Here is a 24,625-nt window from a genome sequence, read left to right on the forward strand (position 1 = left end):
GTTTTACCACCAAATTATACAAAATATTTACAGAAGAAATTTAATACACATTCTTCCAATCCCTTCTACAAAATAGAAGGACAACTTCCCAGACTCATTTTATAAGCCCAGCATTATCGCCATACAGAAAACAGGACTCAAAAAGAAAACTACAAATCTTTGTTGAATACAGCTGCAAAAATCCTCCACAAATACGTTTGGTTCTCATTACCCATGGCAGTTACGTGCTGTAAAGTTGCCGCAAACACTAAATTAGTGAATACTAAATTACCGCTCCTAAGGGAAATACAAAGTTATGTTCCTACAAGCCTCTGGTCACATTTTTGTCAAATGATCAATATATTAATAAAACCTTCTTTTAGGGGCCGGGCGCGGTGGCTGACGCCTGTCATCCCAGCACTTTGGGAGGCCGAGGCGGGCGGATCACGAGGTCAAGAGTTCGAGACCAGCCTGGCCAACACGGTGAAACCCCGTCTCCGCTAAAACACAAACATGAGCCGGGCGCGGCGGGCGCCTGAGGTCCCAGCTGCTCGGGGGGCTGAGGCAGGGGACTCGCTCGAACCCGGGCGCAGAAGGTCGCGGTGAGCCGAGACCGCGCCCGGCCCCCCAGCGCGGCGCCCCGCAGAGGCCGGGACCCCGGCGGCGGCCCCGCGACCTCGGCGAGCCCGGAAACGCGGAGTGTCTGTAACTGGAAAACGGCCGACGGCGCGGGGGCTGCAGGCGCCTCCGCCCCCGCCCCGGGCCCGGCCCTCGGGGTCACCTGACTCCGACCTGCCCGGGCGGCGCGGCGCGGGGGCAAAGTCCGGGCCCGGGGCGGGGGCGCTGTCGCGGCCGTGGGGGCCCCGCGGGCGGGTGGGGACGCGGGGGTGCAGGGCGGGCGGCCTGGGCGCGGGCCTCGGAGCCAGGTGCGCAGCGCAGCGCCCGCCGCCCCGTCCCACCCCAGGGGCAGGGAGAGGCTGACGCCAGGTGCGCCGGACACAGACGCGCCCGAGCAGCTGCCTCCTGCCGCTTCCAGGTGGGCCCAGGTGAGGCGCCGAGGGGCTGGCCTGGGGGGTGGGCTGCCCTGGTCTGGGGGGCTGCCCTGGTCTGGGGGGCTGTCCTGGTCTGGGGGGCTGCCCTGGTCTGGGGGGCTGGCCTGGTCTGGGGGGCTGCCCTGGTCTGGGGGGCTGGCCTGGTCTGGGGGACTGCCCTGGTCTGGGGGGCTGCCCTGGTCTGGGGGGCTGCCCTGGTCTGGGGGGCTGGCCTGGTCTGGGGGGGCTGTCCTGGTCTGGGGGGCTGCCCTGGTCTGGGGGGCTGTCCTGGTCTGGGGGGCTGCCCTGGTCTGGGGGGCTGCCCTGGTCTGGGGGGCTGGCCTGGGGGGCGGGCTGCCCTGGTCTGGGGGGCTGTCCTGGTCTGGGGGGCTGCCCTGGTCTGGGGGGGCTGCCCTGGTCTAGGGGGCTGCCCTGGTCTGGGGGGCTGCCCTGGTCTGGGGGGCTGTCCTGGTCTGGGGGGCTGTCCTGGTCTGGGGGGCTGGCCTGGGGGGTGGGCTGCCCTGGTCTGGGGGGCTGCCCTGGTCTAGGGGGCTGTCCTGGTCTGGGGGGCTGCCCTGGTCTAGGGGGCTGCCCTGGTCTGGGGGGGCTGTCCTGGTCTGGGGGGCTGGCCTGGGGGGTGGGCTGCCCTGGTCTGGGGGGCTGCCCTGGTCTGGGGGGCTGCCCTGGTCTGGGGGGGCTGTCCTGGTCTGGGGGGCTGCCCTGGTCTGGGGGGCTGTCCTGGTCTGGGGGGCTGCCCTGGTCTGGGGGGCTGGCCTGGGGGGCGGGCTGCCCTGGTCTGGGGGGCTGTCCTGGTCTGGGGGGCTGCCCTGGTCTGGGGGGGCTGCCCTGGTCTGGGGGGTCTGTTCCTGTCTGGGGGGTCTGTTCCTGTCTGGGGGGCTGTTTTGGTCTGGGGGGTCTGTTCTTGTCTGGGGGACTGTTTTGGCCTGGGGGGATCTGTTCTTGTCTGGGGGGCTGTTTTGGTCTGGGGGGTCTGTTCTTGTCTGGGGGACTGTTTTGGCCTGGGGGGATCTGTTCTTGTCTGGGGGGCTGTTTTGGTCTGGGTGGCTGTCCAGGTCTGGGGGATCTGTTCTTTTCTGGGGGACTGTCCAGGTCTGGGGGCCTGTTCTTGTCTGGAGGGGCTGTTTTGGTCTGGGGAACTGTCCAGGTCTGGGTGGCTGTCCTGGTCTGGGGGGGCTGTTTTGTCTGGGGGACTGTTTTGGTCTGGGGGGATCTGTTCTGGTCTAGGGGGCTGTTTTGGTCCGGGGGCTGTTCTGGTCTGGGGGGTTTTGTGAGTGTGGGGGAGTTGCCCCATCCTCTTTGCCTACCCGGAGGCTCAGGCCTGGGGATCTCGGGTGGCTACATCTTCTGGGTGTGCGGTCCCTGTGTTCCTGGCCCCTATCACCCGTTTGTCCTATGAGGTGGCCTGTGGCCTGGGTGCCGGTTGGAAACACAGACTGGCCACCTGTCCTCTCTGAGCCTCTGTTATCTTCTCTCCTTAAAACAGGCTTAAATCCCTACACAGAGAATTGTGTGAGGACCCAAAGCGTGTCCCACTTTCCACGTGCCCAGGAGCCCCAGGTCGGGATCAGGGCAGCACCCGCAGCTGCCACTTTTCTGGGGACACGATAGGACACAGGCCCTTGGGTTCAGGTGCCAGGACCTCCCTTGGAGGGCATTTTCGGGCTTTGACCCCTCCTCCGGGCTGTGAGGGACACAGGATCAGCCTGGGGTAGTTTGAGAGCTGAGACCCCTCGCTGGGCATCAGGGCAGAGGAGAAGGTGGGTACCTCAGCCACAGAGCTGGAGGAGCTCAGGCCTCTCAGACAGCATTCCTGGGTCCACCTCCTGCCCAGGGGTCATCTGGCACCAGGTAAGAAGGTGCAGAGTCAGATGAGAGGCGCCTCTAGGGCTGGATTTCCAGAGAAACCGTGTTAAGAAGCCCTGAGCTTGGCCTTCGGTTGAAAGCTGCTTCCTAGGGTGACTGGCTTCACCCTGGGTTCCCCTGCAGCCCACTAGTCCCAGGGAGCCCCCTCAGGGCTCCAGAGAGAAACCTCCACCCTGGGAGAGCCTGGGGTGGGGCCACAGAGAGGAGGCAGAGCCCTGGGACCCCAGTGCACGCTGCAGCTGGGGCACAGGAGAGGTGCGGCAAAGCGGGGGGACACGGGGTAACCCCGCCACATGGTGGGGGCAGCTCCCCAGTCCCATCTGAGGGGGTCCAAGGGGGCTACTTGGATCCTGCTGGGGCTGAAGAGGCTCCTGCTGCCCCCCACAGGCCCCTCTGATGCCCATGGCACTCCCAGCAGGCGTGGCTCCCAGAGAGTGGTCCTTGACCGTGGGAGGCTGTCTGAGCCCCAGGACTGCCTCTAAGGCAGTGGCTCTCCAGGGGTGGGTCTCCAGGGAGACGGGGAGCGAAGCCCTTGCCTCTGGAGGGCAGGGTGGGGACGCTGAGTGCCGCCTGGGTGCTCACGGCCGCCCCCTCACAGGAACCAGTCCCACCTCTGCCATGGGGCTATCCCGGAAGGAGCAGGTCTTCATGGCCCTGCTGGGGGCCTCGGGGGTCGCGGGCCTCACCGCACTCATTCTCCTCCTGGTGGAGGCTGCCAGCGTGCTCCTGCCCGCCAACACCAAGGTGCGTCCCCGCCAGCAGGGGAGGCCGGGCTGGGCCCACGGGTGCCGCCTTCCACTCACCCCACTGTCTCCCCAGTTTGGGATTGTGTTTGACGCCGGCTCCTCCCACACGTCCCTTTTCCTGTATCAGTGGCCGGCGGACAAAGAGAACGGCACGGGTGTGGTCAGCCAGGCCCTGGCCTGCCAGGTGGAAGGTCAGTGGGCAGTTCCACGGCCCGGGGCAGGGACCCGCCATTGCTGCCTGGCTGGGATTCCCAGCTGCGTGGAAAGGGTTTGGAGGGGCTAAATGACCTGGCCAAGGTCACACGCCAGGCATGGGTGCTGGGCCGGAGCCCAGGTCAACGGGTGGCACTCTGGGGACCTCCCTGCCTGATCCCGATTCTCACGGCCTGGCCCCGGGTCTGCCCTGCGTCTGCTGCCTCCGGCCCTGACCCTCTCTGGCCCCTGGTGCTCCCCACCCTGGCACCATGCGGTGCTGGCGGCCAAGACTGGTAGCCACAGGGGTGCCTGCACCCCGAATTTGTTTTTGGGGGCTCGAGTAACAAATTACCACAAATTGGAGGCTTGAACCACAGCTGTTTATTTCCCAGCATTCTAGAAGAATGAAAACAACGTGTGGACGGGGCCGCACCCCCTCCAGAGGCTCCGGGTTAAGGACCTTCCTGCCTCCTCCAGCCAGGCAGCCCTTGGCTGGTGGCCATACCAGGGGTCAGGTGGTGGTCACGTCTTTGGGGGCTGCCTTTCAGCCCAGCCAGGCTGTAGAGTCTGGAGCTCTGTCCCCGGGTGTGTTCCAGGCCCTGGAATCTCCTCCTATGCTTCGGACCCGGCACAGGCCGGTGAGAGCCTGCAGGGCTGCCTGGAGGAGGCGCTGGTCCTGATCCCAGAGGCCCAGCATCGGAAAACACCCACGTTCCTGGGGGCCACAGCTGGCATGAGATTGCTGAGGTGAGGCGGGCATGGCCCTGGCACCCACGCGGAGTGGCTGTAGGAGTTGTGGTCTCAACCCTCGTGGCAGGCAGGCTGGGGCCGGGCCCAGGCTTCCAGCCAGCTTCAGCCCCTGGTCCTCTGTGTCCAGACAGAAGAATAGCTCTCAGGCCAAGGACATCTTTGCAGCAGTCAGCCAGGTCCTGGGCCGGTCTCCTGTGGACTTTTGGGGTGCCGAGCTCCTGACTGGGCAAGACGAAGGTGCCTTTGGTTGGATCACCGTCAACTACGGCTTGGGGACGCTGGTCAAGGTGCCACAGGCAGCCTGAGGGCGGGGGCTGGTCTGCGAGCGGCCGATGTTGGGCTGGCGACCAGGGCGGGTCCCAGTGGCTGCTCTGGGCTGAGTGCCCCCTTCTGTGCCCAGTACTCCTTCACTGGGGAATGGATCCGGCCTCCAGAGGAGACGCTGGTGGGCGCCCTGGACATGGGGGGGGCCTCCACCCAGATCACCTTCGTGCCCGGGGGCCCCATCTCGGACAAGAGCACGCAGGCCGATTTCCGCCTCTACGGCTCCGACTACAGCGTCTACACACACAGCTACCTCTGCTTCGGACGGGACCAGATGCTGAGCAGGCTCCTTGTTGGGCTGGTGCAGGTCAGCCGGCCGGGGGGAGGGCGCACGGGGCTGAGGGAACAGGGCTATGGGCACGGGGCTGGCATGGGTGGTCTGGACCCAGGGAGGGTGCACAGGGCTATGGGGCCGGCGTGGGTCATTGGGCCCAGGATGCACGGGGCTGCGGGTATGGGGCTGGTGTTCAGGCCTCCCTGTCCTCTGCAGAGCCACCCGGCTGCCCTGCTCCGTCACCCATGCTACCTCAGCGGCTACCAGACCACGCTGGCCCTGGCCCCCTTGTACGAGTCACCCTGTGTCGACACCACACCTCCCCTGGGCCTTCCCCAGAATCTTACAGTTGAAGGGACAGGCAACCCAGGGGCCTGTGTCTCAGCCATCCAGGAACTTTTCAACTTCTCCGCTTGCCAGGGTCAGGAGGACTGTGCCTTCGATGGGGTCTACCAGCCCCCAGTACGGGGCCAGTTCTATGTGAGCACCCCCGCCACCCCCGCCCCACGTGAGCACCCACGCCGCCCCCACCCCACGCGAGCACCCACACCGCCCCCGCCCCACGCGAGCACCCACGCCGCCCCCGCCCCGCGCGAGCACCCACGCCGCCCCCCGCCCCTGCGCGAGCACCCACGCCGCCCCCGCCCCTGCGCGAGCACCCACGCCGACCCCGCCCCTGCGCGAGCACCCACGCCGACCCCGCCCCTACGCGAGCACCCACGCCGACCCCGCCCCGCGCGAGCACCCACGCCGACCCCGCCCCTACGTGAGCACCCACGCCGACCCCGCCCCACGCGAACACCCACGCCGCCCCCGCCCCGGGGTCCTGGCTTCCTTGTGGGGGCCCTTGGTGCCTGCCTAACTCCCGCAGGCCCAGGAGAGGCCTAGGCTGGCCCTTGGGGGCTCTGGGAGCCCGGGTGGGTGGGGTCTGACCCGCGTGGCCACAGCCGCCTCCCCTCCCGCCCAGGCCTTCTCCAGCTTCTACTACACGCTCGACTTTCTGAACCTCACCTCCGGGCAGCCCCTGAGCACCGCCAACGCCACCGTCTGGGAGTTCTGCCAGAGGTCCTGGAAGCTGGTGGGTGGGCCCTGCGCTCCCTGACTGCAGTGAGGGTTCCTGAGGGTGCAGGGCTACCCCGGGCAGGATGCTGGAGCCTCATTCTGGGGAGAGTGGCCGGCAGGGCTGGGGAGGCACGGGCAGAGGACAGCTCCAGGTAGGAGGCTGGGGCCACGGCTGCAGCTGGGCCCGGCCTCTGGCCTGCTGAGAGGGCTGCACCCCGCACCACTTGGCTGGTCGCTGGAGCCCCACGGGGACAGCGGGAAGGGGCCTCTGCCACTGCCCAGCACCCCCTCTCGTCTGGGTGCCCAGGTTGGCCAGGGCAGATGGGCGGTCCCCGCGTGACCAGGGATCGGGGCCCTCACCTGGCCTCGGCCTCCTGCGCCCCAGGTGGAGGCCAGCTACCCTGGCCAGGACCGCTGGCTGCGTGACTACTGTGCCTCGGGCCTGTACATCCTCACTCTTCTGCGAGACGGCTACGGCTTCAGTGAGGAGACATGGCCCAGCATCCAGTTCCGAAAGCAGGTGACCGCCTCCCCAGGGCGTGGGCGGGGTGTGGCCCCGGGGTGGCCGCCCTGCAGCCCTGAGCAGCTGTGTGTCCCGCAGGCGGGCGGCGTCGACATCGGCTGGACGCTGGGCTACATGCTGAACCTGACCGGGATGATCCCGGCCGAGGCGCCAGCTCAGTGGCGGGCAGAGAGCTACAGCGTCTGGGTGGCCACAGTGGTGTTCCTGGTGCTGACCCTGGTGGCGGTGCTGGGGGCTGCCGCGGTTCAGCTCTTCTGGGTGCAGGATTAGCAGGGAGCAGAACCCTCAGGCAGCTGTGCCCCGGATGCCGTCGGTTTCCGACGCCCCGAGCGCCGTGGGGCCTTGCTGTGTGTCTCTGCCACGGTCAGGTGACAGCCACCTCTGGGGCACCCTCGGGGTGCTGTGTGGCCTTCCCTCCCGGCGTCCCTGGGCCCTCCCCACTGGGCTTCCAGGGCCCTGGGTGCCTTTCTGCATGGGCAGTCAGGACTGCGACGCCTCCAGGCTGTGTGGCTGCAGGGGCCTCGGGAGGGGCGGCTGGGGCGGAGGGGAGGGAGCCGCCCCGCCTGGACCCTGCTCTCCTTGCTGTGGTCTGAGCAGACGGACAGAGTCCAGGCCGGGGGTCTCCTCCTGGGCCAGGCTGGCCTCCCACACCCCCTTGGAGGGTTGGACCGCAGTGGGGTGCTGCTTTTATTAAAACCGTTGTGGACACAGCATTGCTAGGGCTGATCTCCCTGCCGGGACCGGGGCAGGCGGCCGGGGGCTCCCGGCATTCGAGGGCGAGCGGGAACCACGAAGCACTTGGGGAAGATGCCGACGCGGCCGTCACAGTGGCCCTCCAGCCACGCCTGGTCCACTGCAAGGGGGAAGGTGGGCTCTGCAGGGCGTCGCCCGGGTGCGGCCTCTGGGTGCCACGTCTGCTCACGGCACAGGCCGAGCCCCGAGCCCCCCACGCCCCGGGTGCCCCAGTGCCACGCCCACTCTACCTTCACACAGGACGTCCACCGTGGCCCCCTGTCTGAAGTCCAGGTCCTCTGGCCCCTGAGCTGAGTAGCCATGCTGGGCCACCACCTGGTAGAGGACCGGCCTGCCCCCGGCTCCCTGCAGCAGAAGCGTGGGCTGCAGGGCGGGCCAACACTGGGAGGAGGGGCCCCTACCGCCCGTCAGGATGTCCCCGCCTCTGCCCCATCCCACCCTCGCCTCACCCTGCACTGCAGCTGCAGCCCCCGGGGGCTGGCGGCCGCGTCCAGCCAGGCCCTCTGCAGTGACTCCTCCCCAGTGATGGGGACCCAGCGCTCACCCTCACCGGGGGCTTGGTAACTGCAAAGAGATTCCTCAGAGGGGGCTGCGTGGGTGGGGCCTGCAGGGAGGACAGTGGCCTCTGCCACGCCCTCTCCCAGCAGCTGCCTCAGCCAGGGCGGTGCCCGCAGAGCCCACCCGCACCTGAGTTGTCCCAGCTGGGCCTGGTGAGGGAGAGCCCGGCCCAGCAGTGCCCGCAGGCTGGACAGGTCGGCTCCTCTTCGCGCCCTCAGGGCCACGGTGAAGGCGCACTGCACGGTGACAGTCACCAGCGGCTCAGCGCACCCCGCACCTGCTTCCTGTGGCCAGGAGAGAGGGATGGCCGTCTTCAGCCCTAGGGGTGTGGGCACAGGCTGGGCGCGGGGGGAGGGGCTTGCAAGGCTTGATTCTGACGGATGGCTTGGCCTCGGCCTCCCTCCGGTGGCTGATAGGTGAAGCGTCGGAGCCTCTTACCCCAGCAGCTGCTGGGTCCTCAGAGGGGCTGGGGCCAGGCGCCCCCGTTGCCGGCGGCCCTGCAGGACAGAGCAAGACTGATGCAAACTCTCCCACCAAATCAAGCCCTGTGTGGGGGGGGAGCAGCGGGCACCGTGCACCAGCAGCTTCCTCCTCGCCTGGGGACGCTGCCGCTGGGGACCCCCATACCTGGGGACAGAGGAGCCGGTTTGCCATCTTGCTCCGTCTCGGGCCTCTGTGAGGGAAGCATAGGTGGTGGGACGGGGCGGTCAGGTGCTGGGACGGGGCGTCAGGTGGTGGGACGGGGCGGTCGGGTGGTGGGACGGGGCGGTCGGGTGGTGGGACGGGGCGGTCGGGTGGTGGGACGGGGCGTCAGGTGGTGGGACGGGGCGTCAGGTGGTGGGACGGGGCGTCAGGTGGTGGGACGGGGCGGTCGGGTGGTGGGACGGGGCGGTCGGGTGGTGGGACGGGGCGGTCGGGTGGTGGGACGGGGCGTCAGGTGGTGGGACGGGGCGTCAGGTGGTGGGACGGGGCGTCAGGTGGTGGGACGGGGCGGTCAGGTGGTGGGACGGGGCGGTCAGGTGCTGGGACGGGGCGGTCAGGTGCTGGGACGGGGCGGTCAGGTGCTGGGACGGGGCGTCAGGTGCTGGGACGGGGCGGTCGGGTGCTGGGACGGGGCGGTCGGGTGCTGGGACAGGGCGGTCAGATGGTGGGACGGGGCGGTCAGGTGGTGGGACGGGGCGTCAGGTGCTGGGACGGGGCGGTCAGGTGGTGGGACGGGGCGTCAGGTGCTGGGACGGGGCGGTCGGGTGCTGGGACGGGGCGGTCGGGTGCTGGGACGGGGCGGTCGGGTGCTGGGACGGGGCGGTCGGGTGGTGGGACGGGGCGGTCGGGTGGTGGGACGGGGCGTCAGGTGGTGGGACGGGGCGTCAGGTGCTGGGACGGGGCGGTCAGGTGGTGGGACGGGGCGTCAGGTGCTGGGACGGGGCGGTCGGGTGCTGGGACGGGGCGGTCGGGTGCTGGGACGGGGCGGTCGGGTGCTGGGACGGGGCGGTCGGGTGGTGGGACGGGGCGGTCGGGTGGTGGGACGGGGCGTCAGGTGGTGGGACGGGGTGGTCAGGTGCTGGGACGGGGCGTCAGGTGGTGGGACGGGGCGGTCAGGTGGTGGGACGGGGCGGTCGGGTGCTGGGACGGGGCGTCAGGTGGTGGGACGGGGCGTCAGGTGGTGGGACGGGGCGGTCGGGTGGTGGGACGGGGCGGTCGGGTGGTGGGACGGGGCGTCAGGTGGTGGGACGGGGCGTCAGGTGGTGGGACGGGGCGGTCGGGTGGTGGGACGGGGCGGTCGGGTGCTGGGACGGGGCGTCAGGTGGTGGGACGGGGCGTCAGGTGGTGGGACGGGGCGTCAGGTGGTGGGACGGGGCGGTCGGGTGCTGGGACGGGGCGGTCGGGTGCTGGGACGGGGCGGTCGGGTGCTGGGACGGGGCGTCAGGTGGTGGGACGGGGCGTCAGGTGGTGGGACGGGGCGGTCAGGTGGTGGGACGGGGCGGTCAGGTGGTGGGACGGGGCGGTCGGGTGCTGGGACGGGGCGGTCGGGTGCTGGGACGGGGCGGTCGGGTGCTGGGACGGGGCGGTCAGATGGTGGGACGGGGCGGTCAGGTGGTGGGACGGGGCGTCAGGTGGTGGGACGGGGCGTCAGGTGGTGGGACGGGGCGGTCAGGTGGTGGGACGGGGCGTCAGGTGGTGGGACGGGGCGGTCAGGTGGTGGGACGGGGCGTCCGGGTGCTGGGACGGGGCGGTCAGGTGGTGGGACGGGGCGTCAGGTGGTGGGACGGGGCGGTCAGGTGGTGGGACGGGGCGTCAGGTGGTGGGACGGGGCGTCAGGTGGTGGGACGGGGCGGTCAGGTGGTGGGACGGGGCGTCAGGTGGTGGGACGGGGCGGTCAGGTGGTGGGACGGGGCGGTCAGGTGCTGGGACGGGGCGTCAGGTGGTGGGACGGGGCGGTCAGGTGGTGGGACGGGGCGTCAGGTGGTGGGACGGGGCGTCAGGTGGTGGGACGGGGCGGTCAGTTGCTGGGACGGGGCGGTCAGGTGCTGGGACGGGGCGTCAGGTGGTGGGACGGGGCGTCAGGTGGTGGGACGGGGCGTCAGGTGGTGGGACGGGGCGTCCGGGTGCTGGGACGGGGCGGTCAGATGGTGGGACGGGGCGGTCAGGTGGTGGGACGGGGCGTCAGGTGCTGGGACGGGGCGTCCGGGTGCTGGGACGGGGCGGTCAGGTGGTGGGACGGGGCGTCAGGTGCTGGGACGGGGCGTCAGGTGCTGGGACGGGGCGTCAGGTGGTGGGACGGGGCGGTCAGGTGGTGGGACGGGGCGTCAGGTGGTGGGACGGGGCGGTCAGGTGGTGGGACGGGGCGTCAGGTGGTGGGACGGGGCGGTCAGTTGCTGGGACGGGGCGGTCAGGTGCTGGGACGGAGCGGTCAGGTGCTGGGACGGGGCGTCAGGTGGTGGGACGGGGCGGTCAGGTGGTGGGACGGGGCGTCAGGTGGTGGGACGGGGCGTCAGGTGGTGGGATGGGGCGGTCAGGTGCTGGGACGGGGCGGTCGGGTGCTGGGACGGGGCGGTCGGGTGCTGGGACGGGGCGGTCAGGTGGTGGGACGGGGCGTCAGGTGGTGGGACGGGGCGTCCGGGTGCTGGGACGGGGCGGTCAGGTGGTGGGACGGGGCGTCAGGTGGTGAGACGGGGTGGTCAGGTGGTGGGACGGGGCGTCAGGTGGTGGGACGGGGCGGTCAGGTGGTGGGACGGGGCGTCAGGTGGTGGGACGGGGCGGTCAGTTGCTGGGACGGGGTGTCAGGTGCTGGGACGGGGCGGTCAGGTGGTGGGACGGGGCGGTCAGGTGCTGGGACGGGGCGGTCAGGTGCTGGGATGGGGCGTCAGGTGCTGGAGGCCGACACCACCCTAGCAGAGCCCACGGGCAAGGGTGCGGCCTGTGTGCCCAGCCATCGCCCTGCAGGCAGCCTACAGGAGTTGAATTCAGAGCCCCGGCCACAAGTGGGCTGCCTCAGGATGGGGCTGGGTCCCTGTAGGCCTAGAGGCTGCCTGTCACCAGCAGGGAGCAGCCCATCCCCCCAGGCCCACTGAGGCGGCAGCTGCAGGTGGGTGGGCTCCCCAGTGACCCCAGGAAGCTCAGGACCCAGTCCCCGGCCCCTGTGCGGGCTGGACGTTTACCACGTGCCCTGATTTGGGCACCCTCCCACCTGGCTGGCCCCGTCGAACCCCAGTGAGCTGCTCCCTCTGCCCTGTGCTGGGTCTGTGGTCCCCGGCCTGAGGATGCAACAGGAGCTCCGACCGCAAGTGGGGAGCGGCCCCGTCCACGCACCTGCTCTCGGTAGGCAGCCAACGTGCAGCAGTCAGCACTGACCTCTGTCTCTGAATGGAGGGCTCCCTGCTGGGTGCCAGCTCTTGCAGAGTCCCTGACGGGGGTGCTGGGGAGAGGAGGGCGGCTCTCAGGCCCTGCCCATCTCAGTGCTCTCCTGTGCCCGGCCGTGCCTCGTGAAAGGCAGGCTGGAGGTGCAGCTCCAGGGATTGCTCTGTCCCTCACCCCCAGGACACCTGGGGCCCCGGCTGTCTCTGTAGCCCCGTTTGTGTTTGGGGGTCCCCTGGGGGGCTGGGCCGCCTCCAGAGGTTGCTCCCCGGCCTTTGGTGCTGCGGGCAGTCACGGTGCCCCTGTGGGTCTCGGCTGCCTCCCAGTGCCACCCCCAAGGCCCAGGTGCCCCCACCTCCCTAAGGGGCAGTTTTAGGGGAGGTGGAGCCGGGGGCAGGACAAGGGGCAGAGAGAGAAACTGGGCTCCCCTTCCCAAGCTCTGGGCCCCAGACAGTCTCCGTCTGGAAACATGTCATGCCGTCCTGTGCCCGGCCCGGAGTGGCCCCACGCGGAGGTCCTCTGCCCAGCAGGAAAGGGAGGCGCTCTCGGGGCCCAGCTGGCCCCTCCTACCTGGCATCACGGTTCACTCCCGCTCCCTGTGGACACAAAGCGCCAGCCTGCTCTGGTTTAGGGTCAGGGCTGCCCTCCCTCCTCCTGAACCCCGAAGACAGTTTCTCCAGGTCTCACACAGGGATGGGACGGGCACCCCACACCTCCCAGCAGAGGAACTTTGGGGCCCTGGGAGGGCCTGGAGCTTGTGTGTGGCATTTTCTTTCCCACAGAGCTGGGTGAGGCCAGGCAGGGGCCTGAGGGGCCGCAGACCCACCTGCGGCTGCTGCAGGCGGACGGCCCGGCGCTGGTCAGGGATGGCAGAGGACACCACCTGGCAGGGATGGGGGCGCTGGGTCAGGGGTCAGCGGCCGGCGAGGGTGGCTCCCCGCAGCCCGCTCCACCACCCCCTGCCGCTCTGAGTCTCCCGGGGGCTGGGCGATGGCTGCCCACACCTGGCCCGTGTCTGCCAGGCCACCGTGGAGGGGAAAACCAAGCGTCTGCTGGCAATGTTAACAATTTTAGTACAACTTTAAAAATACTTTTTTCTTATAAACAGCCCTCCACTGTGACACGCGGACTCCAGGTTGATGCATTAACACAGGTCAGAGCCCTGCTTCGTGCACCCCTAGGCCTCCCGCTCTGGGTGGCTGTATCCGGCCACACAGGTGCAAGTGCAGGTGACCGACGGGGTGTGGCCAGCCAAGGTGACCCCGTCGCCGCCCCCCAGAGTTCTTCTCCACCACATTTGGCCCCCTGCCTTTGGGGGTGAGCAGCTCCCCATTCCTCTGACTTTAGGAGTTCTGTCTGGCCCTGACCCAAGTGTGGGCGTGACATGGCCCAGACCGTCAGACTGCAGCCCGAGCCCCCGAGAGACCTGGCTATCTGTGGCAGAGACACAGGGAGACACAAAGTCACAAAGGGTTGCAGAGAGACGCGGGGAGCTCTGGGAGGATGGGGGGCTCTGGGAGGATGGGGGGCTCTGGGAGGACGCGGGGGGCTCTGGGAGGACGCGGGGGGCTCTGGGAGGACGCGGGGGGCTCTGGGAGGACGGGGGCGGGCTCTGGGAGGACGCGGGGGGCTCTGGGAGGATGGGGGGCTCTGGGAGGACGCGGGGGGCTCTGGGAGGACGCGGGGGGCTCTGGGAGGACGCGGGGGGCTCTGGGAGGACGCGGGGGACTCTGGGAGGACGGGGGGGCTCTGGGAGGATGGGGGGGCTCTGGGAGGATGGGGGCGGGCTCTGGGAGGACGCGGGGGGCTCTGGGAGGACGGGGGCGGGCTCTGGGAGGATGGGGGCAGGCTCTGGGAGGATGGGGGGGGCTCTGGGAGGATGGGGGCGGACTCTGGGAGGACGCGGGGGGCTCTGGGAGGATGGGGGCGGGCTCTGGGAGGACGGGGGACTCTGGGAGGACGCGGGGACTCTGGGAGGATGCGGGGGGCTCTGGGAGGACGTGGGGCCTCTGGGAGGACGGGGGACTCTGGGAGGACGTGGGGACTCTGGGAGGACGTGGGGGCCTCTGGGAGGACGGGGGGACTCTGGGAGGACGTGGGGGCCTCTGGGAGGACGGGGGGACTCTGGGAGGACATGGGGGCACTCTGGGAGGACGCGGGGGGCTCTGGGAGGACGAGGGGACACTCTGGGAGGACATGGGGACTCTGGGAGGACACGGAGACTCTGGGAGAATGTGAGGCTGTGGCTGTGGCCAAGGCTGGGTGGGGGTGGCACCGCAGGGTCCTTGCTGGGAGAGTGGAAGCCCCCTCCATGCAGCTGGCTCTAGTGGGCTCCGCCTCCAAGTTCACAGCACCGCCCCCCACTCTGGGCACAGCTTGCGGATGGCTGTGGGCCCACTCCCCACCCTCCTGGTCTTTGTGGTGGCCTGGGCTGCACCCCCATGTCCCTGGGAACACAGTTTGAGGGCTCAGCACCAGCTGTGATGCCCGGGACGCCGCCCTGCACCTTTACCTTGGCCTTGCCCAGGAAATCCACGGGCTCCAGATGGTCCAGGTACCGCCGGTGGGGCCGGAAGACCTCGCCCCTGGGCACCTGCCTGGGCGGCAGCAAGCTCCGTCTCTGGAGAGGGTGGGCGTCCAGCAGATGCCGACTGGCTGACCACCCAGGCCTTGCAGCAGGAGGGGCCACGTGGGCCCCCGCCCCCTTCCCGCAGGCCATGTGAAGCCTCCGCCTGGCCCCCAAAACTGGGCACTGGGGCACCTCCCTCTGGAAGCTTCTTCAGCTCAGGAAGCTGGTCTTGAGGGGCTGGGTAGACCCAGCACAGCACTCCTCACCTGCACTTGGTCCAGAGCTGACTCCAGGCCATTCAGGGACCCCTCTGGCCAGTTGGACGTGGCCTCCCTTAGGCTGCTGGCCGCCTCTGTCCAGAGCCCCAGTTGGCACTGTGCTGATGCCACATTGTACAGCACCTGGGAGCGAGGCCAAGGGGATGGCAGGGGCTTGACCCCCCACCCGGCCCCTCCCCCGGCCCCCCCACCCAACTCCTCCCCCCTCCCCCCCGCCCCTCCCCTGCACCATTCTATGCCCTGGGCTGTTGGACCGCCTGCCCCCCGGCCCCGGCTTTAACCCTGACTCGAGACCCCTTACCCAGTGGGCTCTCCCTTCCATTTTTGCATCCTAAGACAATGCTAATCCCATGAGGCTTCAGGGCAGCGCATCTCCTGGGGGCTGCTGGGGGCCTCTCAGTGCCCCTCCCTTGGAGCCAACATGTTCCAGGCAGCCAGGAAAGGGCACACAGTGGACGGTGGGCACGACCCCCTGCCTGATCCTGCCCACCCTGCAGCCTTTCGCCTCTGCCCTTCTCCAGGGTAGAGCCACCCCTGGTGGCCTGAAATGGCATAAGATGGGGGTTCCCCCATCTTCACTGCCACCAGAACCCTCCTGCAGGTCATGGAGTGGCCAAGGGGTTCCATGGCACCAAGAGCCTCAGCCAGAGGCGCTCCCCTGCCCGAGGGCCCTCCAGTGACGGTGCCACCGCGCTTGGACGCCCACAGCATGCAGCACAGCGAGCCCTGCCCCCTCACCTCCCAGGCCTGCAGCTTGAACCGCAGGCCCAGCTGTGTGTAGTCGATGGCAGCGTGGCCCCTCAGCTGTGCCAGGGCCAGCTGGAAGTCAGACAGAGCTTCCTGGAACCTGTGGGCAGTCAGGGTCCCTCAGCAGTGCAGGGCAGCTTTCGCACCCAGCCCCGCCCCAGCCTCCCCCTCCCTCTGCCTCCGAGGAGACCTGGGGGAGGGCAGTGGGGTGCCCAGGTCTGCACACTCAGGTCCGGTGGGCGCTGAGCGGATGCGGGGTCACCGTGTGCTGGGGTTCGACTTTTCTCAGCCCAGACTGCGCCCCCGCCCACCCCCCACCTCTCTTCTGAACTGTGCAGTGCCCTGGTTATTTCCCTCCTGCTTCTCAGCCCCCTCCCCACCCTGTGGGGGCTCCCCCTGCAAACTCAGCCTCCTTCCAAGCCTCAAGCCTCGCTGGGAGGAAACTCACCTCCTCCAGGCAGCCTTCCCCTGCTGATCTGAAGGTGAGGCTGCCCCAGGGGGCTGGACCCTAATCCAGAAAGGCACAGTCCTGAAGTCAAAATTCCAAAGGCCAAGACTTCCCCAGTAAAGGAAGAGCCTTTCTGTTCCTCTGCCTTTCGGAAAGATAAACTGGCTTGAGACCCTGCCTCTCTGGGCGGCTGCATGTGTGGTGGCCCCTGCGTCTGACGGAGCTTGTGAGAAGACGGGCTGTTCATCTTAGTGTTTTGATGACTCCAGTTATAAAGCCAGGTGCACACAGCCACCAGCTGCAGTCTCTGATGCACATGTGTGTTCCCCGTCTCACCTCCTACACCCACGTGTGTTCCCCATCTCACCTCCTATGCACACGTGTTCTCATCTCACCTACGCACACGTTCCCATCTCACCTCCTACGCACACATGTTCATCTCACCTCACCTCTTACGCACACGTGTTCCCCGTCTCATCTCCTACACCCACGTGTGTTCCCCATCTCACCTTCTACGCACGTGTGTTCCCCTTCTCACCTCCTACACCCACGTGTTCATCTCACCTCCTACGCACACATGTTCATCTCACCTCCTACGCACACGAGTTCCCCATCTCACCTCCTACGCACACATGTTCTCATCTCACCTACGCACACGTGTTCCCCGTCTCACCTCCTACACCCACGTGTGTTCCCATCTCACCTCCTACGCACGTGTGTTCCCTATCTCACCTCCTACACACACGTGTTCTCATCTCACCTACGCACACGTGTTCTCATCTCACCTCCTACGCACACGTGTTCTCATCTCACCTACGCACACGTGTTCCCATCTCACCTCCTACGCACACGTGTTCCCATCTCACCTCCTACGCACACGTGTTCTCATCTCACCTCCTACGCACACGTGTTCTCATCTCACCTACGCACACGTGTTCCCATCTCACCTCCTACGCACACGTGTTCTCATCTCACCTCCTACGCACACGTGTTCTCATCTCACCTACGCACACGTGTTCCCATCTCACCTCCTACGCACACGTGTTCTCATCTCACCTCCTACGCACACGTGTTCTCATCTCACCTACGCACACGTGTTCTCATCTCACCTCCTACGCACACGTGTTCCCATCTCACCTCCTGCACACACGTTCATCTCACCTCCTACGCACACGAGTTCCCCCTCACCTCCTATGCACACGTGTTCCCCGTCTCACCTCCTACGCACACATGTTCTCATCTCACCTACGCACACGTGTTCCCCGTCTCACCTCCTACACCCATGTGTGTTCCCATCTCACCTCCTAAGCATGTGTGTTCCCCATCACACCTCCTACACACACGTGTTCATCTCACCTCCTACGCACACGTGTTCCCCGTCTCACCTCCTACACCCACGTGTTCATCTCACCTCTTACGCACACGTGTTCCCCGTCTCATCTCCTACACCCACGTGTGTTCCCCATCTCACCTTCTACGCACGTGTGTTCCCCTTCTCACCTCCTACACCCACGTGTTCATCTCACCTCCTACGCACACGTTCATCTCACCTCCTACGCACACGAGTTCCCCGTCTCACCTCCTACGCACACATGTTCTCATCTCACCTACGCACACGTGTTCCCCGTCTCACCTCCTACACCCACGTGTGTTCCCATCTCACCTCCTACGCACGTGTGTTCCCTATCTCACCTCCTACACACACGTGTTCTCATCTCACCTCCTACGCACACGTGTTCTCATCTCACCTATGCACACGTGTTCTCATCTCACCTCCTACGCACACGTGTTCCCATCTCACCTACGCACACGTGTTCCCATCTCACCTCCTACGCACACGTGTTCCCATCTCACCTCCTACGCACGTGTTCTCATCTCACCTCCTACGCACACGTGTTCTCATCTCACCTCCTACGCACACGTGTTCTCATCTCACCTCCTACGCACACGTGTTCTCATCTCACCTATGCACACGTGTTCGTCTCACCTCCGCACACGTGTGTTCCCTGTATCACCTCCTACGCACACGTGTGTTCATCTCACCTCCTGTGCACATGTGTGTTCCCCATCTCACCTATGCACACGTGTGTTCCCCGTCTCACCTCCTACACACACGTGTTCCCCGTCTCACCTCCTACATGCGTGCGAGTTCCCCTCCTGGCCCAGCTCATCATGATCACAGTTCATCTGCTGGTGGCTCTCACGCCTGTGAGCCTGTCACTAACGTGCATGAGTTTGTGCTTGAAAAAATATGTATGGATGTTATTTTTGCCTATTTTATTGGCCGATGAAGGGTTCAGTCATGTTTTTATGTTTCTGAAATAAATCTCTATTAAAAAAAAGTAAATAGGCCGGGCACAGTGGCTCATGCCTGTAATCCTAGCACTTTGGAAGGCAGAGGCGGGCGGATCACAAGGTCAAGAGTTCGAGACCCCAGCCTAGGCAACAAGGTGAAACCGTATCTCTACTAAAACTAGAAAAATTAGCCGGGCATGGTGGCACACACCTGTAATCCCAGCTACTTGGGAGGCTGAGGCAGAAGAATCGCTTGAACCCAGGAGGCGGAGGTTGCAGTGAGCCGAGATTGCACCATTGCACTCCAGCCTGGGCGACAGAGCGAGACTCTGTCTCAAAATTAAAAAAAAAAAAAAGTAAATAAATTTGTTTTAGAGAATTTTAATTATTTTTTCTAGATTTTTATATGTTTGGGATTTTAGACTTCAGGGATTTTGACATTTCAGGATTGCAAGTCTTTCAGGATTTGATCCACTTCCCCGCAGAGCCTGCCCTCCTGGCATGGGCCTCAGAGCATCGGGCAGAGGCCGAGGCAGGGCCTGGCCTGCATCCCATGGTTGCCCTTCCCTCATTCCTCCTCTAGGAAGGAACGCAGTGCAGAGAGCCCAGGCAGGCAGTGAGGACCCGACCACTCGTGTCCGAGGGTGGCGCTGAGCAGAGGGGAGGGCCAGAGTCTCTGGCCAGGTTTCCCTGAAGCCAGGAACCACGGAGGAGGGGGTGGGCAAGGAAGGGAGCCGGTGGAGAGGGAGGAGGAGGGAGTGCGGGATTGGACTCTGCAGGGGGACAAAGGGCCGTCAGAGAAGGAACAAGGCGCCCCTGTGCTCACCTCGCCAGCTGGAAGTTGGCCACTCCTCGCTGGAAGAAGCCAACGGCCATGCACGTGTCCTTGGTCACTGCTTGGTCAAATGCCTGGGGACAGAAATGCCCACAGAATGCCCAGGTTTGTAACCTGGTCATGCAGCATCACAGACCCCGTGTATCAGTGACAGGGCCACAGAATTCCATCAGTCCCTGGGGAGCCCCCACAGCCCCCCTACACCTGTCCAGCGGCCTTTGGGGTCCCTGCCTGGGCAGGGCTGTCACCACTCAGGCGGCCCACCCAACCCCAACCTGCCCAGGGTGCAGAGCTCATGGAGGTGCTGCTGACACCGATTTGTTCACCATGAGCACAAGGACAGAGGCCAGAAAACAATGTTCCAGTATGTTAATAATAGTCACTTCTGGGGAATGGGGTTATGCAACATTTTTGTCTTTTAAAAATCCTTTTTTATGAGATGGAGTCTCACTCTATCGCCCAGGCTGGAGTGTAGTGGCACGATCTCGGCTTACTGCAACCTCCGCCTCCCAGGTGCAAGTGATTCTCCAATCCTGACCTCAGGCGACCTTGGCTGTCACTGGAGATGAGATGACACAGCCCAGATTCCAGAGTCACCAGTTAAGAACTTCATTACAGGCTGGGCGCGGTTGCTCACGTCTGTAATCGCAGCACTTTGGGAGGCAGAGATGGGCGTATCGCCTGAGGTCAGGAGTTCAAGACCAGCCTGGCCAACGTGGTGAAACCTTGTCTCTACCAAAACTACAAAAATTAGCTGGGTGTAGTGGTACGTGCCTGTAATCCCAGCTACTCAGGAGGCTGAAACAGGAGAATCACTTGAACCTAGGAGACAGAGGTTGCAGTGAGCCAAGATCGTGCCACTGCACTCCAGCCTGGGAGACAGAGCGAGACTCTGTCTCAAAAAATAAACAAATAAAAATCCTTTTTTCATAGTTCATGCAAAATGACACACTAGATATCTGATAGAATCAGAAAGAACAACACAGATGTTTTAATGGGTTTGTCTGTGCGTAAAGTACAGCTCTTCCTTAAACCAGACTCAGAGGACTTTGTATGTTCTGAATGAGACTGTAGCCATCAGTGAAATGTGTGTGACAGGGAGGGTGCTGTGGTCTCACTCTCACAAACCTGGCTGAGTGAGGCTTGCTGTTGAACTGAGTTCACACAGCTGTGAATTGTGGTGGCTGAGCGACTCACGTAGGCTGGCCGCTCAGGCCGGCAGAGCCCGTCTGCCCCAAACATCACGCAAGGCTCCTGCTGAGAGCGGCAGTTCCAGTGACACGCTCTGCACCGTGGCCTGCCCGGCAGGTGATCGGCTTTATTAATCATAGCCGTTCCGTCTGCTTTTCCAAGTCCCCATATTCCTACTATGCATATGTTGTGGTCAGTCGTATTGACTCTAACCGCGTCCCTTCTCTGTAGAGAAACCGTGCATATGAGCACCAGGTGACTGCGTCGGCCCTGAACGTAGGATTCATTGCTAAACCACCTGGTGTCCAGTGATTGCATTCCCTTTCTTGGATAACATTTTAAAATGAAATCACTGTGGGCTGAGCAAGGTGGCTCACGTCTGTAATCCCAGCACTTTGGGGGGCCGAGGTGGGTGGATCACTTGAGATCAGGAGTTCAAGACCAGCCTGACCAACATGGTGAAACCCAGTCTCCACTAAAAATATAAAATGAGCCCCGTGGTGGTGGGCGCCTGTAATCCCAGCTACCAGGGAGGCTGAGGCAGGAGAATCGCTTGAACCCGGGAGGCGGAGGTTCCCCTCAACCCAGGTAGCACCACCGCACTCCAGCTGGGAGACAGAGCAAGACTCCGTCTTTAAAAAGAAAAGACGAAATTTCTGTGGAGGTGACTGTAAATTCGTAAGCAGCTGTGAGAGGGGGGTCTCCTCCAAGGGGTATATGTTGCGGGTCAGGGGCGTGGAGACCCTCCCCAGCGCGCGGTTCCCTCTCCATCGCTGCTGTCACCGAGCCTTCAACAGGGTGGGCACCTGCCTGCTTCTGCGGGGCGCTCGGGACTGAGGGGCGGGGGGCAGGAACAGGCGCCCCGGAACGCGGGCGGGCGGGAAGGGCAGCGGGCTCCGTGCAGGGCCTCGGCCGCCGCACCCCGGGATCCGGACCGTTTCGCCTGGAGCACCCCCGGAACAGGCCGGGGGTGGGGGGCGGCCGAGGGCCCGGATGAGGAGCCCGACCCGGCCTCCCGGCCTCGACCACGGGCGCGGCGCTTTCCGCTTGGGGCAGGCGGCCCCCCGCGCCTCACCCAGCCCAACGGCTTCCCGCTTCCCGGTGTGAGTCACCCTCCGCCCGGGCCTCTCCCTCAGCCCGACCCCGCCCGGCTCCGGTGCGGCCCAGGCCGCTCGGCTCCCACCGGCGGGAGCGTTCGCCGGGCCGGGGCGGCAGGGCGACCCCCAGGGGCTAGAGGCGGAGGCGTCGCCCGCACTGGCCTCCCCCGCCCGGCTCACCCGCAGCGCGGCCTCGGCGTCCCCGGCCAGCAGGTGCACGCAGCCCGCGTTGAAGCACAGCCTGGCGGGCGGCGCCGGGACGCCCGAGAAGAGGCGCAGGGCGCGGGCCCAGTCCCCGCGCTCCACGGCCTGCGCGCCCAGGTGCCAGGCGCGCACCAGGTCCCCCAGCGAGGCCATGGCGGCCCCCGCGGCGGAAGGCGGCGCGCGAGGAGGGGCCGGGATCCCGCGGAGAGGCCCGGCCGAGTCCAGGCGGCGGCGCGGGGCTGCGGGGCTTCGGTGGCGGGCAGAGGAGCGGGCGCCAGGCGCAGGTGCGACCTCCTGCCCCGCGGCGCCCCCTGGCGGCCGGCGCCCGCCCCTTCCCGGTAGGGCCACACCCCCCGCCCCGGGACCTCCTGACCACGCCTCCACTAGGCGCGGCCCCGCCCCCACCAGCCCTCAGGCCCCGCCCCGCCCGATACCTCCTGGACACGCCCCCACTCAACGAGGTCACGCCCACCCCGCATCAGGCCACGCCCTCCACCCATTGGGCCCCGCCCCGGCCGGACTTCCGCCGGGAGCTTTGTGCGCCCGGCTTCTCCGCCCCGCCCGCGTTGGCCTCGGTGCGCCGGAGAAAGTGCTCCCGGCCAGCCGCTGCGGTCGGGCCAAGGTTCCGCGCCGGGCGTGGACGGTGTGGGGCGGCCCCGGCTCCGCAGGTGAGCGACTCCGGGCCGCGCGGGCCAGGTGGGCGGCCTGGGCGCCGAGGGCAGAGCGGGGCCGCGCCGCGTGCGCGTCCTGAGGTGGGGGCCGCGGCGGGGAGCGAGCCGGGGCGGGGAAACTGAGGCCCCGATGGGGCGGGAAGGCGCGCTCTCCCTCAGGGCCCCGCTGCGGAGGCTCCGGGGAGCCGGACGCCCGGGCGCCGAGCCTACCCCGCGTCCTGCCGGCCCGTCCCGCGGGGCCCGCTCCCTCCGCGCTCCCGGGCCCAGGACGGGGCGCCCGGGGGAGCCCGGCTTCCTGTCGCCGGCCCTGGGTCCCGTGGGTTGTCGACCCGAAATCATGAAACGGGTCAGAACGCGGTGCCCGGTGGGTTTACTCAGGCAGAGGCCGAGGGCGGCCGGGTCACCAGGTGCGCCGGAGAACGAGACGGAGGCTCCGGCGAGTCCCGGGAGGGGAACCCGTCGCAGAGCGGGTGGCCCGAACGTGGCCCTGGAGTGCTCACGGGTCGTGGGCGGGGCCTGGCTCGCGACCGGCCGCGGCTGCGCGTCCTCAGCCCGGAGCCTGCGCCGCAGTGCGAGTTCCGCGCTCAGCTAGCGAGGGCCGCGGCTGCGTTGTAAGTGCGTCCTGGCGCTCAACACCAGGCTCTCCGGGCCCGCAGTTTAAAACCGCTTTGCGTTGCTCAGATAAATGATTTTTCGTTCTCATTTGCCCCGCTTTTGATCAGTCTTTCTTCTTGAAAGCACCGATTGTCAAAATCTGAGGGTCAAAGTGTCCCCTCTTGCTGGGGAGGCTCGTTCCCAGAGAGTCGTAGCCCACGTCAAGCAGGAAAGGAGGAGACGTTTCCGTGGGGATTTTTTTTTTTTTTTTTTAAACACCAAATACTGGCTCAGCACGGTGGCTCACACCTGTAATCCCAGCACTTTGGGAGGCTGAGGTGGGCGGATCACGAGGTCAGGAGATTGAGACCAGCCCGGCCAACATGGTGAAACCCTGTCTCTACTAAAAATGCAAAAATTAGCTGGACATGGTGGCGGGCACTTGTAATCCCAGATACTCGGGAAGCTGAGGCAGGAAAATCGTCTGAACCCAGGAGGCGGAGGTTGTAGTGAGCTGAGATCACGCTACTGTACTGCAGCCTGGGTGAAACAGTGAAACTCCATCTCAAAAAAAAAAAAGCCAAAAACTGAATTGGAATGGCATGCCAGGGTGGCAAACATGAGACCTCAGTGAAGTCATTAATTTATAGAGCTGCTGTCATCTGTTGAATCATCTCTAGTTTCTAGAAACACCATAATTTTAGTTTTCTCAGAAGTAACACATAGGATTATAACCAATTTGTATGCCAGGATGAAAAACCTGTTCCATTAGGGAGACGACTAAAAACGTGAAGAAACTAAGATCCAGGTTCTTCTTTGTTTTTGTTTATTAGGAGACCAGGTCCTGCTCTGTCCCCTACCCTGGAGTGCAGAGGCACGATTCCCACTCATCACAGCCTTGAACTCTTGGGATCAAAGGTTCCTCTTGTCTCTGCCTCCCGAGTAGCTGGGAATACAGGTGTTCACCAGGACTGGCTAATTTTTAAAAAATTTTGGTAGAAACTAGGTCTTGTCACCTTGCCCAGCCTAGTCTCGAACTCCTGAGCCCAAGCAATCCTCTCACCTGCACCTCCCAAAGTGCTGGGATTACAGGTAGGAATCACTGTACCCAGCCAGGCTCTTCTTTAGAGACTTGTAGCCAGAAGATTGTTTAGGATTTAGTCCAAATTGTGGGAAAATAAAAAATACAATGGTCAGGGCTAGAATCCAGTAACAGGTATGCTACAGTTTTTCTCTGAAACATAATTTTTCTCTCTCTGCTTCCCCATTTCTACCAAAGATAAATCTTGGTAAGACCAATTTACTTATAAGATAAATTTTATGATTACATTTGGCCTGATGATTTGCATGAAGTACAACTGGTGATTGGCCATATAGGCTCCTTTTTAAATTGGCTGGAACTTTGTCAAAAGGAATTTCAGATTAGACTATTTTCCCCCACGTCAGACAGGTAACGTGCTGATGTCATAAGAAGGTTTGAGGGCAACGTATCTTGCACATGAGCCAATCATCGTGCTTATGAACTACAAAAGCATCAGATTAGACCTTTAAAAGCCACTTGAGGGCTGGGCATGGTGGCTCATGCCTGTAATCCCAGCACTTTGGGAGGCTGAGGCAGGAGGATTGATTGATCCCAGGAGTTGGAGACCAACCTGGGTAATATAGTGAGACCCCTGTCTCCACAAAAAATTAAAAAATTACCTGGGCATAATGGTGCACACCTGTAGTCCCAGCTATCAGGAGGCTGAGATGGGAGGATCAC

The 24,625-nt window shown here is 64.9% G+C and overlaps 2 protein-coding genes, 1 long non-coding RNA gene and 1 pseudogene across 8 annotated transcripts; 1 reads left to right on the forward strand and 3 right to left on the reverse strand.

Moving 5' to 3' along the window:
* The first annotated feature begins 970 nt into the window (after positions 1–970).
* ENTPD8 (ectonucleoside triphosphate diphosphohydrolase 8) lies at positions 971–7,312 on the forward strand. 5 transcript variants are annotated; one of them, XM_064366054.1, is made up of 11 exons: positions 995–1,025; positions 2,515–2,588; positions 3,493–3,638; positions 3,714–3,831; positions 4,432–4,582; positions 4,713–4,872; positions 4,986–5,216; positions 5,400–5,663; positions 6,151–6,261; positions 6,631–6,765; positions 6,847–7,310. In XM_064366054.1, exons 3-11 carry the CDS (start codon positions 3,513–3,515, stop codon positions 7,036–7,038), a joined length of 1,488 nt encoding a protein of 495 aa, XP_064222124.1. In that variant the 5' UTR covers positions 995–1,025; positions 2,515–2,588; positions 3,493–3,512; the 3' UTR covers positions 7,039–7,310. The 5 variants fall into 5 exon arrangements, with proteins under 5 accessions (XP_064222125.1, XP_064222124.1, XP_012300654.2 ...); XM_064366055.1 differs by lacking the exon at positions 2,515–2,588 and having other exon boundaries at positions 971–1,025; XM_012445231.3 differs by lacking the exon at positions 995–1,025 and having other exon boundaries at positions 2,269–2,588; positions 6,205–6,261; positions 6,847–7,312.
* LOC110568400 (uncharacterized) lies at positions 4,194–5,707 on the reverse strand. Of its 2 annotated transcripts, XR_002478680.2 has the most exons (3): positions 5,531–5,707; positions 5,163–5,246; positions 4,194–4,807 (listed from the first exon to the last, which is right to left on the reverse strand). It is a non-coding gene; the product is annotated as an uncharacterized LOC110568400 (long non-coding RNA). The 2 variants fall into 2 exon arrangements; XR_010338697.1 differs by having other exon boundaries at positions 4,194–5,246.
* Positions 6,005–21,751, reverse strand: NOXA1 (NADPH oxidase activator 1). The gene is made up of 15 exons (XM_064366072.1): positions 21,575–21,751; positions 19,098–19,180; positions 15,520–15,628; positions 14,770–14,904; positions 14,447–14,554; positions 12,761–12,817; positions 12,505–12,530; positions 11,890–11,995; positions 8,707–8,752; positions 8,518–8,576; positions 8,209–8,363; positions 7,971–8,085; positions 7,752–7,866; positions 6,606–7,621; positions 6,005–6,366 (listed from the first exon to the last, which is right to left on the reverse strand). The coding sequence occupies exons 1-14, from the start codon at positions 21,749–21,751 to the stop codon at positions 7,485–7,487; spliced, it is 1,428 nt and encodes a 475-aa protein (XP_064222142.1). The 3' UTR covers positions 6,005–6,366; positions 6,606–7,484.
* A 2,552-nt stretch (positions 21,752–24,303) lies between these two features.
* LOC135270545 (small nucleolar RNA U13) lies at positions 24,304–24,398 on the reverse strand (annotated as a pseudogene).
* Between the last annotated feature and the right edge of the window lie 227 nt (positions 24,399–24,625).

This window comes from Aotus nancymaae, unplaced genomic scaffold (assembly GCF_030222135.1).
Source record: "Aotus nancymaae isolate 86718 unplaced genomic scaffold, 86718_ANA_hifiasm-v0.15.2.pri h1tg000063l, whole genome shotgun sequence".
In the NCBI taxonomy this organism is placed as follows: Eukaryota; Metazoa; Chordata; class Mammalia; order Primates; family Aotidae; genus Aotus; species Aotus nancymaae.

Coding starts and splice junctions, on each gene's coding strand:
- ENTPD8 (XM_064366055.1), top strand. CDS start 3,513: ATGGGGCTATCCCGGAAGGAGCAGGTCTTCATGGCCCTGCTGGGGGCC. Junction 3,832..4,431: donor CCTGGCCTGCCAGGTGGAAG/GTCAGTGGGCAG, acceptor GGTGTGTTCCAG/GCCCTGGAATCTCCTCCTAT. Junction 6,262..6,630: donor GCCAGAGGTCCTGGAAGCTG/GTGGGTGGGCCC, acceptor CCTGCGCCCCAG/GTGGAGGCCAGCTACCCTGG.
- NOXA1 (XM_064366072.1), bottom strand. CDS start 21,751: ATGGCCTCGCTGGGGGACCTGGTGCGCGCCTGGCACCTGGGCGCGCAG. Junction 19,181..21,574: donor ACGCCGAGGCCGCGCTGCGG/GTGAGCCGGGCG, acceptor TTCTGTCCCCAG/GCATTTGACCAAGCAGTGAC. Junction 12,531..12,760: donor TCCGCCTGCAGCAGCCGCAG/GTGGGTCTGCGG, acceptor TTGTGTCCACAG/GGAGCGGGAGTGAACCGTGA.